General features: G+C 45.6%; 1 protein-coding gene across 2 annotated transcripts in view; it reads left to right on the forward strand.

Annotated features, from left to right (window-relative positions):
* The first annotated feature begins 7037 nt into the window (after positions 1–7037).
* The window catches only part of Ep300 (E1A binding protein p300), a 66833-nt gene continuing 61696 nt past the window's right edge, over positions 7038–12174 (forward strand). For both annotated transcript variants that reach the window (XM_052161678.1, XM_052161679.1), the window contains exon 1: positions 7038–7634. In XM_052161678.1, coding sequence (XP_052017638.1) covers positions 7541–7634 — 94 coding nt within the window. In that variant the 5' untranslated portion in view covers positions 7038–7540. The remainder of the gene's footprint in view (positions 7635–12174) is intronic.

Raw genomic sequence — 12174 nt, forward strand, 5'->3', positions numbered from 1 at the left:
TCCCAGAGTGCTGGGATTACAGGCATGTGCCACCACCGCCTGGCTCAAGGGCTGGCTAGTTTTATGTCTGTTTGATGCAAGCTATCATAATTTGAAGAGGGAACCTTGGTTGAGAGAAAGCACCCCCCTCCCCCCACACACACATTGCCCCCATTGGCCTGTGGGCAAGCCTGTAGCATATTTTCTTAATTGATGTAGGAGGGCCCAGCTCACTGTGGGCGGTGCCACTCCAGAAAGTAGGCTGAGGAATGAAGAGGAAAGTATCCCGCACTCCTCCGTGGTCTCCTTCGCGTCGGTTTCTATCTCCAGGTTCTTGCCCTGGCCTCTCTGGATGATGAACTACAAGCTGTAAGATGAGATAAACGCTTTCCTCCCCAAGTTGGTTCTGATTATGGTTTATTACAGTGGTCCAAGCCCTGACTGAGACAGTGTGTACGGAGCATGTTCAGAGCCCAAGGGTTGATGGTTTTCTCTTTCACTTTCCATCTTATTATTATTATTTTTGAAACAGGCTCTCATTGGATGTAGAGTTCATCGATTGGCTAGACTGATTGGCCAGCAACCCCTCCTTCTTCTTCCTCCCAGCATCGGGATTACAGATACAAGGTATGTGCCACCTGGATTTTCTTGCGGATACTATGGTTTCAAACCTAGCATCTCATGCTTGTGTAGCAGGCTTCATCCACTAAGCCATCTTACTGGATCAACTGTTTCTTTCTTTTATTTTTTAAGATTCATTTCACTTATAATGTGAGTACACTATCACTGTCAGATCCTGTTACAGGTGGTTGTTGGGAATTGAACTCAGGACCTCTGGAAGAGCAGTCAGTGCTCTTAACTGCTGGAGCCATCACTCCAGCCCTGGATCCACTGGATAGATAGATAGATATTTGAGGCTGTGTGGCCTTGACTGTCCTTGAACTCACTCTACCAGGCTGAACTTGAACTCACAAAGATCTGCCTGCCTCTGCCTTTCAAGTGCTGGGATTAAAGGTGTGTGCCATTATGCCTCTTTCATTCTTAAAATCTTGAGTTTATGGGTATTCTGACTGCATGTGTATTTGTGTACCACCACATATATGCCTGATACTCTCAGAGGCTGGAGGCCAAAAGAAGGTTTTGAATTCTTTAGAATTGCAGTGACGGAGGGTTGTGAGGGCCATGTTGGTGTGGGCTGGAAATCAAACCCAGGTCTTCTACAAAGCAGCAAGTGCTCTTGAGTGCTGAGCCGCCTCTTTAGCCTGATAATAGCACAGAACATCTACTGTATATTGTGTGTGTGTGTGTGTGTGTGTGTGTGTTTATATACAAAATATTTCTTAGCCTCTTTTCCTCTCTTTCCTCCTGGGTTTTGGTTTTTCCAGATAGATTTTCTCCTTGTAGTCCTGGCTGTCCTGAACTTGCTTTGTACATCAAGCTGACTTCGAACTCAGAGATTCGACTACCTCTGCCTCCCAAGTGCTGGGATTAAAGGTGTGTGCCACCAACATAGTCTCTTACTTTAAATGTTATTTAGATTTTTTTTTTTTTGAGACAGAGTTTCTCTCTTAATGTGCGTGGCTTACCACATAGACCAGGCTGGCCTTTAACTCAAAGATCCACCTGGCTCTGGCATTAAAGGTGTGGGCCACCACCGCTCTGCTAAAAATCCTTCTTTTAAAGACAGCTGTATGTGTTTCCTTGGCTGGCTTTAGAAGAACTTTCTTTTTTTTTTTTTTAATGTTTTTTCGAGACAGGGTTTCTCTGTATAGCCCTGGCTGTCCTGGAACTCACTCTGTAGACCAGGCAGGCTGGCCTGGAACCCGCTTGCCTCTGCCTCCCAAGTGCTGGGATTAAAGGCGTGCGCCACCACCGCCTGGCTATAAGAACTTTAATACTTTGAATCCTTTGCCTTTGCCTCCTCAGCGCTGGGGTTTGCAGGGCAGGTAAACGCTACCATCCTGGGCTTCTGTATTCCATTCATAGTTCAGTGCTCTTGCATGGATTGGCATCACCTCCAGCATTATATTTTGCCAAAATGTCATTCCATAGTCTCTCCCTATGGCCTATCAAGAACTGTTCTCTTGGCCGGGTGGTGGTTGTGCACGCCTTTAATCCCAGAACTCTGGGAGGCAGAGGCAGGGAGATTTCTGAGTTGGAGGCCAGCCTGGGCTACAGAGTGAGTTCCAGGACAGCCAGGGCTACACAGAAAAACCCTGTCTTGAAAACAAACAAACAAACAAAAAAACCAAAATAAAAACCCCAAAACCAAAACAAAAAACCAACAAACACCTGTTCTCTCCAGTGCTCCTAGGAATTTAGTAATCCAGATATCCTTAAGTAGCAATTTCCTCTGAATTGACCAATTTCTTTCCAGAGGAATCTTATTAAGACTTTGGAAGTAAAGCCAGGTGGTGATGTCACATACCTCTAATACCAACATTCAGGAAGTAGAGGCAGATTGGTCTCTGTCAGTTCAAGGCGATCCTGGTCTACAGATTTGAGTTCCAGGATCGCCAGGGCTACAGAGAGAAGAAACTCAGTCTCAATAAACCTTAAAAAAATAAATAAAGAAAAGAAAAGAAAGTAAAGGGGGCAGGAGGGGTGGACAGAAATGAAATATGACTCCATGTCTGTGAATCATGTGCCAAGTATAACTGATGTGAGCATATCGGAGATTTGTTCCCTCTTCTGTCTAGGGTTCTAATCTATGGCGATCATCAGGGCACTTGGGAAGGTTCATGAGGAGGTTTCAGTGTTAACACTTTCATACTGTTTGATTTTTCACTCTTCTAGTGGCTGGTGTCACACATGCATGAGTATGTGATTTTGTGTGTGTATGTAGTGGCCAGAGGTCGATGTTGGACGCCTTCTTCTCTGCCTCTGCAGCTCATTATTATTTTGTTAGATTTTTCAAAGACAGGATTTCTCTGTGTACCACCTTATTTTTTGCGATAGGGATTCATTAAGCTTGGGGCTCACCTGTCTGGGCAGTTTGCTGCTTAGAGAGGGAACTCTGGGGTTCCTCTCGTATCTTTGTCCTCCTCCGTGGTAGTGCTACAGGTGTGTCCTAGCCTTTCTTGGAAATTTTGTTTTAATGTGGATGATGGGGATCAAAGCTTGGGCCTCATGCTTGGGGGCAACCACTTTGCCTACTGGGCCATCTCCCCAGGGCTCTGTGCCTCCTTTGACTTACATACCATTTCCCTGCTTTAATATTCAGAATTTGGAGTCTCTCATCTAGGCTGCTCTCAGACGAGTACCTCCTGCCTCCATTCCTTCTGGATTCCATGGGATGGTGTAAAACAGTAACGGTACATTGAGTGGTCACTACGTACCAGGCATCAAGTGTGTGTGGTGTCACTATTCTTCCAACACCCTGTGATAGGGAGAGAGCCCAAGGCTTTGTGCAAACTCACTCCATGTTCTACCTCTTAGCCACAGAGTAAACTAGGACTGATGATGAAACCCACCTTCCAGGTGATGAATCGCCCTAAATCTTAAAGCTTCTAGACGATAAAGTCAGACTTTAAGCCTGGTTCTTTCTGGCTTTATTGTCCCTCCCCTAGTCTTTATTGTCTCTTTGGACCCCAAATGACAATAGACAACTTCTTTTGCATAAACGTTTTCCTCATTTTTTTTTTAAGTGCTGAGGACAGATTCTAAAATTCACGTAAGCCATCTACTCTACCACCAGGCTATATCCCCAACCCAGTGATCAGTCTTTTTCTCTTTTGGGTGTCTCTATGTAGCCTTGGCTTTCCTGGAACTCTGGATAGACCAGGCTGGCCTTGAATTCCCAGGTACCTGCCTGCCTCCTTCTCTGGAATGTTGAGATTAAAGGCATGTGCCACCCCTCCTGACTACCACAATCTATACATATACATCTAAACCTATGACTGATTAAATTTCCCTTGATTGCATTAGATATAATCCCACTTCAGGAGTCTTTTCTCTATATGTATGTATGTGGGCCATGACTGGTATCTTTGGAGAAGAGGGTATAGGGTTCCCTCAAACTGAGTTACAGGGCTGGAGAGATGGTAAGACATCTTCCTGTCTCTTCCTCTCCCAAAAGGCATAATTCCATTTCTGATGTAGTACAGGTTAATGTGAAGGTCCTGTTCTTGACTTGTCTTCACTTCAACCTCTGTGCCCCCAATTCTCCAATGCTGGGATTACTGGTGTGTATTAGCCATGCCCAGTCAGGATGCTGGAGAGCTGAACCCAGGGTCTCATGCATTCTGGGAGAACACTAACCACTGAGCCACATCCCCAGCCCTGTAGACAGTTTTAAGGAGGTACTTCCTGAGTCACTTTTGGTGGCCTGTACCTATCATTAGGCGTGCAGGGGGCGGAGACAGGTGGACTGCACGTCCAAAGATAACCTGGGCAATTTAGTGAGACATTGTCTCAAAGTAAAAATCAACTTGCCTTTCTAAGCTAACCCGTGACTTCGATTCTCAGGCACTTCATCCTCCCCTCCCCACTAGTTTGCCTGAACTAGGTTTGAAGATCACAAGACAGGCCGGACTCCTATGGCGGCCAGCTAGGGTTGCTTCATAGGATCATTCTCATCAGTTTTAGATGCTTGTCATGTCTCAGAGCCAGTTCTCTTTCTACCACATGGTTCCTGGGGATGGAAATCTGCTCTTCAACTCAGCTTAGAGTCTCTCTTATTTCTTCGAGAAATGGTTTATCTGTATAATCCTGGAACCTGCTCTGTATACCAGGCTGGTCTGGAATGCACAGAGATACACCTGCTTCTGCCTTCTGAGTGTTGGGATTAAAAGCATGCACCACTACCACCCAGGTAATTCTGGTTTCTCAAGCTATACTCTTAGAAGCCAAACAGCAAAAATGGAGGATGTCTGGCCACTAGCAAAACAGGTTAAGATATGAAATATGAGAAAACATGACCTGATGAGAGAGGGTCCAGCCACTGTAGAACCAATTGCTCAGCCTGAGCTTTTGGCTGGATCCTTGGAACCATAATACTGGTACAGAAGAAAAAAAGACTCCTCCAGATTGTCTTCTGACCTCCTCATGTCGGTGATGGGTATATATGTTCACACACTTATACATACCAACAGAGACACACAAGATAAATATAATTTAAAAACAAATCTGAGAAAAAAGTTTATTTTCTTGGTAGTACTGCTGACTGAACTTTTAAGGCCACAGAATAGTGTCTACTAGTATAATAATAGCCTACTACCTATAGAATAGGTAATGTCTTGAAGGTTTCTTCAGTGTCACATAGATCCTTGGTATTTTCCCTATATTTGAGGATCCCAAACACAGAGAAATTCTGCAATTTGAGAACCCTAAAAGCCTGTTCCCTGCTTTCTGCTTTAAATTGGGCTGACCTACACGCTAGACTTAGGAGCATTTCCTCACTTTTTTCTAATGTTACATTATTTTTAGCACCTAATATTTTTTGTCCTCTCCTATATTTATATTTAAGGCACTGCAGAAAAGTGGTCTTTTATTAAGTTCATCTGCTAAGGTTGGGTGGAAATACCTTCAAAAGCCCTTGGAAGTTTCAGGCAGGTTCAGAAAAATAGTTCTCAAGGAGTCTTTTTTTAAGAGTGGTAGCTGGTAAGGATGTATAGGCATGCGACAGGCAAAAAAAAACGTATGTAGGTTCTAGCCCTGATCACTCTCCCACTGCTGTGATCGCCCCCCCACCCCTAGTTTTTCTATCAATATCGTAGCTCAAATTTTTCATTTTTCAATCAGACATTTGAGAGAAAACTTAAAAGACTAGCAATGTGACTTTGAGATACGAACTACTCCTTTCGAAAAGGCGATGAAGAGAATGGAATGTGTTTCTACCTTGAAACACAGGTGCTTGGCATATTTAATGGGGTTCCAAAGATCAACCTGAGAGAGCAAAACCCGGGAACTCTAACCGTGGTTTTTCTCATTTCGCGTACGAGCGCCTGAGCTCTGACTGCATTCTGTGCAGAGACCCAGCCCAGGCACCTAACTGTCCACCGACTGAAAATACGTTCTAAGTTCATCCCGGACCCCCCTCTTTCAAGACCTCCCCTTTAAAAGGAGCCACCGAAAGACGCCGGGGGGAGTTTGCGGAAGCGCCTACCGCGTTAGGCCCTTGGGCGGATCCCGTGATTGGGAGCCGGCACCGCCCCCAGCGCCGCTTCCCCCATTGTGTGAGCGGCAAGGCAAAGGCCCCGCCCTCGCCCCGCCCCCGGTTCCTCGGCCCCTCCCCTCTCTGCTCTCCCCCCCCCCCCCATCTTGGCTCATTTCCGGCCGCCGCCGCTACCGCTATCCTGTAAGGAGGATTCGGCAGAGGCAAGAAACAACAGCCGCCATCTTGTTTGTGTGCTAGCCTGTGGGGGGGTGGGGGGGGAGGAGAGAGCGAGAGGGACCAGGCGAGAGTGGGACAAGCGGGACGCTCGGCTGAGTGCGAACTGCGCGAGCAGGGAGTGCGGAGGGTACCTGGCCGGAGAGCAGCGGCCGCGACCGAGACAGTGGTTGGGGGCCCGGGGCGCAAAGGCTGAGGCGACCCTTAGCCCCCTGCTCGCACACACCCCTACCGCAGCCCGGGCCGGCGTCGACGCCTAAGGGGGGACCATTACATAACCCCGCGCCCCGCGGCGCCTTTGCCCGCCGTCCAAGGCGGCCCCCGAGCCGAGCCCCCGGGGGGGGGGGCGGGAGCTCCCGGCACCTGGCTGCCCGGGGGTGAGGGCCAGAGAGGCGGCCGTACTAATTTCTCCTCCACGGGCTTGCGAGTGGAGGCGGAGAGCGCGGCGCGCGGAGAGGCCGCGTCGGTGGGCTTGGCGTCAGCGCGGGCTTGCCGGCGGGCGGCCCCGCTCGGCCCGGCCCCCCTGGCCCTCCGGGCCGGCGAGCTCCAAGCTCGGCGTTGTCGCTGCGCCTCCGCTCTCTGCTGCGCGATGTGAGGCAGCCCCGGCGCCAGTCTGGCTCTCGGCTCGGGTGAGCTCAGTGCGGCCATTAGGGGCCGGTGCGGCAGCGGCGGCGCGGAGCGCAGCGGCAGGAGGAGGAGGAGGAGGAGGGCTCTCAGGGTGGGGGCGCAGGCCCGGGAGGGGGCACCGGGAGGAGGTGAGTGTCTCTGGTCGCCTCCTCCTCTCCCCCTTTTTCGCCCCCGCCTCCTTGTGGCGATGAGAAGGAGGAGGACAGCGCCGAGGAGGAAGAAGCTGATGGCGGCGGCAGAGCTCCGAGAGACCTCGGTTGGGCAGGGGCTCACAGTGGCGGGCTGGGGACTGCGACTGTAGAGCTGTGAGTTCACGAGAATTCGCTGCAGCGGACGTGCTCGTGGGATCAGTGTTGCTGTACCCTCCTCCCGGCCTGGGTTAGGCCCGGCCCCTCGCACTTGCCCCTACCATTTCTGTTGAGTCCGCATCCCTCTCCGGCCACCGCAACCAGGCGAAGAGAAAAAGGAACTTCCCCCACCCCTCTTGGGTGGCGGCGGAGCTCCGGAGCCCACCCTTAGGAGCGGGGCGGGGACCCCGTTTCGAAGAAGAGATTTTCTCAGGATTCTCGTTTTTCCTCGGTTGTATCTCCGAAAGAATTAAAAATGGCCGAGAATGTGGTGGAACCCGGGCCGCCTTCAGCCAAGCGGCCTAAACTCTCATCTCCGGCCCTCTCGGCGTCCGCCAGCGATGGCACAGGTTAGTCTTGGGACTCCCGGTCTGCCATAGTTCCCTTCGTCTTTTCTGCTCGCTGCACCTTCATTCTAGGGTATTTCTGTGTATCTTTTCCCATTTCCCCTGCCGGTGTTTAATTTTAAAGGTTTTTGAATGGACTGGTCGAAGACGTCCAGTAGCCCAACCATTTTCTCTGCCTTCTGATACATTCATTGCAACACTATGTCATGTCAGATCGTTGTGTGTTCTGGAATTAAGAGCTTGGAAGTGGGAGCTGCATGGACCTTTATTGTTGGCTCCATGCAATTTAATTTGGGAGATGCCGGTGCAATTGTGTGGAAGGGCTTTTATGCACTTTTACTATTTTTGTTACTGGTGAATGAGGGATTTCAAATCTTTCTCCCCTGTTGCACTTAATTCTTTTTCCTCTGTTTTCCCACCCTTAATGATTTTTGCTCCTGTGAAGCAGATTTTCTGTTAAGGAATGGGGGTGGAAGACAAATCTTGGTATGTGCCTTCCAAGGTCTTAAGTGTAACGTAAAGTTCAGCAAAATACTATTCTTAAGTCCTCTCTCCCATCCTTGCCATAAGAATCAGGATGGACCGCAGTTTATTTTATACCCATTTGCCACGAAATCAAAATGTCTCGAACTGTGTGTTCAGGTGAGGAAATGTGAGGCATTTCCTTTGCAGTTTGTTGTCACTTTCTTATTTAGATGGGAAAGAGAAAAGATGAAGCCTTTCTGGAATTAGGTACTTAGAAATGGAGATAATAAGTTGAAAGAGTCCTAGTCATGAACTTTCAACTAAAGTGATTGTACAAGTTTAAAAACGTAAAGTAGGTTTTGTGCCTCTATGTTTGTTTTGTTTTGCTTTGCTTTTTGGACCTTTGCAATTTTAGTTTACAAGATCAAGGAATTCTTTTCTTTAGTCAGCCCCTTTGTTAGGAGACCTGCAGGGAGACTTTCCATCGTCTGTTATTTTTCCTGCTTACTGTTAGTTTAGTGTTATTCTGATGATCACTGACCTGGTCCTTTTTTGCTGTCTGACTTGTTTGAGAGGCCAGGATAATGAAGAAGAATGACTGGTCGGTCATCCGACAGTCCACAAGATATTCCCCCTTACTACAAGCATCCCTTTAACTCAGAGAACAGGCTCAACATCCCTCCATCTGCCAAAGAGAGTGTCTAATGGAGTTAAATGTACCCTGCAAGTTGTAGAGAATGTGTGGGCCATGTTTCTGAGTAGAATTTATATTAAGGCATGAAAATAAGATAGAACTAGCGCTTTCCTCTGCTTTTTTAGCAGCTGTATTATGAACCGGGAGTTTTGCTCACCTGCAACAGTTGGGAAGTTCTAAGGCTCTAACTTTAGTTATATGTGAGCATTCAGCTGCAAAGTTTCTGTAGTCTTAGAATTTTTTTAAAAGTATGTCTTTGAAATTAATTTTATAGACACATTTCCCTTTGGATTTTTGTTTCATCCCCTGCCTCCATAATAAATGTACTTCTGTAACATGTTCACAAGTTACCATATTTGACATAGCCAGTAACATGAAACACTGTATGGAAAACTTTTTAAAATGAAAATTTTGATGTTCTGATTTGAGTGACTTAAAGTCTGTTCCTACATTTCTGTTCAGGTGGACTAGTGCATTCTTTGATATATGTATTTTGCAAAATTGTATAGCTTTTGGCTAACTTTCATGGTTAAAAAAAAAAGCAAAACTTGCTTTGCATGTCTTTACCAGTACTGGAGTTTTTTGGGGGAGGGGCTGGGGTTTTCTTTGTGTAAACCTAGATGTCTTGGAATTCAGATCATTAGCCTCTGCCTCCCAAATGCTGGGATTAAAGGCAGGTACCTCCACTGACCTGCACCATTTTCTAGCCTTAAAATGTGAAACAAAATTCAGTACTGAGATTGATTTATTCTTAGTGCTAAGTGTTGTATTGATATTAGTAACTTTTCTCTTAACATTGTAGTGAGAGCTAAATTTTTGCTTTTTTAAAATTTTATTTAGTTAGGCTTGTTTTATTAGGTTTTGAGACAGGATTTTGTAGTTCTGACTGTCATAGAATTCGCCATGTTGATCAGACTGGCCTCAAAGTCACAGAGAGCCTCCTGCCTCTGCCTCCTGTTTGTTGGGATTAAAGGCCTGTGGCACAAGGACTGGCTTGTTTGTTTCTTTTTTCTTTCTTTCTTTTTTTAAAATTTGATACAGAGTATCACTACCTAGCCCTGACTGGCCTACAGTCTAGAGAAATGATTGCCTCTGCCCTTCTACAGTGGGGTTAAAGGTGTGTGCCACCAAGCCCAACAGGTATATAATTTAAATTATGCCAGCCTAGTTTTCTTTTGTTTTGTCAGGGCTGGGGGAATGAATTTACTGTGAGGGTGCCATTACATTTTGGTAGTTCTTTGGATCCAGAAACATGTGATACCAACACATTTTTAGGCAACTTGTAAGGAAGCATTTTACGTTTAAAACTTACAATGTCTTTATTTGATCATTCTCTCCCTCCCTCCCCGCAGAGTTGTAGCCTTGGTTGTTCTGGAACTCATGTGGACTCATAATAAAAGATCTATCTGTCTCTGCCTGCTGAGTGTTGGGATTAAAGATTATTGATTAAAGACTTGCATTTTGATTTTTAAGATGGGTATTTTATAAATATGAAAGTTGGTTGTTGTGCCAGATTTTAATTTTACCTACAGCTGGCCAAAAACCTAAAAAAATTTTTTAAATGCGTATTGGTATTTTAGATATATGTATGTATGTCTAAGTGATAGTGTTGTATCTCCGGTGACTATTGTTATAGGCAGGGGTGAGCTCCCATGTGGGTGCTGGGAATTTGAACCCCTGTCCTCTGGAAGAGTAGCCATTGTCTTTATTGCTGAACTATCTCTTCAGCCGACTCTACAAACTTTTAAAAAAGTAAACTATGCTTATAAACTGTGTAGTGTATATATACCTATCAAATATTTGAATGCATTTTCTTTATAAGAAAGCAGCTAAATCAGCCGGGCGGTGGTGGTGCACGCCTGTAATCTCAGCACTCTGGGAGGCAGTGGCAGGTGGATTTCTGAGTTCGAGGCCACCCTGGTCTACAGAGTGAGTTCCAGGACAGCCAGGGCTACACAGAGAGACCCTGTCTCAAAAAAAAAAAAAACAAATTAAAAAAAAAAACCAAAACAAAACCAGAAAGCAGCTAAATCTGAGTTGGTAAGCTCTGAAGTATCACAAAATAGATAAGTATTTAACCCAGCTTGTAAACTCCCTTGCCTTCCCCCCTTTTTTTAATTTTCTTTTTGGGTTTTTCAAAACAGTTTTTGTATGTAACAGCCAGCTTGGCTGTCTTGAAACTCCTTATGTAGGCCCTGGGTTTACAGAGATCTGTCTGCTTCTGCCTCCCTAGTGCTTGGGATTAAAGGTGTGAACCACCAGTTCTGCCAACTTTTGGATTTAAGTGGCAATGCAGAATTAAGAGGACCCCAGGTACATTATGAAATTGCCAGGGTGAGTCCAGTGACTTGATTTAGGTTCAAATTTTCTGTTGAAACAGGAAACAATAGAAGTCTGCCTTCCCTTTTCCCTTCTTTCTGTTTTTCTTCTGTCTTTGTTTTTGTACTTCAATGTTTGCATTTCAGTATTTTTTTTCTTTTTTTCTTTCTTTTTTTTGAGTCTAATTGTGTAGCTCTAAGAGTCTGTGAACTCACTATGAAGACCATGAGATCTGTCTGTTTCTGCCTCTAATTGTCCTGCTTAAAAGTTAACTTTCTTCTATTCTTTCTCCCCTAGAAGACCATAAAAGCTATTTGTAAACTTTTTATATATATGTATATAAAATTGTTCACAGAAGTTAATAGGTAAGTTTTTGAATACTTGTTGAACTGATTATGTCTGCTGATCTTTTTTTGGGGGGGGTGTTTCAAGACAGGGTTTCTCTGTTTAGCCCTGGCTGTCCTGGAGCTCACTCTGTAGACCAGGCTGACCTCGAACTCAGAGTCTGCCTCCCAAGTGTTGGGATTACAGGCGTGCGCCACCACCGCCCGGCATATCTGCTGATCTTTAGTGATGGAGTGATGAGTGTGATCTTTTTCTTTCTTGCTCAGTGAACATTTTGTCACTACTTGGAAATCACTTAACACTTAAGAGGTGTAAAGAAGTAAACAGTTTTAGGACTTAATCACAATTCAGTAGGGTAAAGATTTCTTTCTGTAGCCCTACTGTGTGGATAACTGAATTGGCTTGGATTGATGTCCCAAACCAATCTCTCTACCCCAGTTTCAGAGGCACTAAAAGCACAGTGTATGAAGTTTACTTTGAATTTTAACTACTAGGTTAATGTATGCACTAGAGAACTGGTAAAGATGATTGTTTTGCTACAGCGTTTTGTTCCCCTGCCTCTCCAGTGAGGGATTACAGGGGTAAGCCACACATTTTTTAAATATAAGTTTTTCTCAAGATATGGCTGTATAAAGTAAATAACTTACTTTCCTACTCAGAATATGCCTGTGGAGTTGTTTTATTTTGTTTTTGCTCAGAACTTGGCGTTATGCTTTAGGG

This window comes from Apodemus sylvaticus, chromosome 17 (assembly GCF_947179515.1).
Source record: "Apodemus sylvaticus chromosome 17, mApoSyl1.1, whole genome shotgun sequence".
Classification (NCBI taxonomy): Eukaryota; Metazoa; Chordata; class Mammalia; order Rodentia; family Muridae; genus Apodemus; species Apodemus sylvaticus.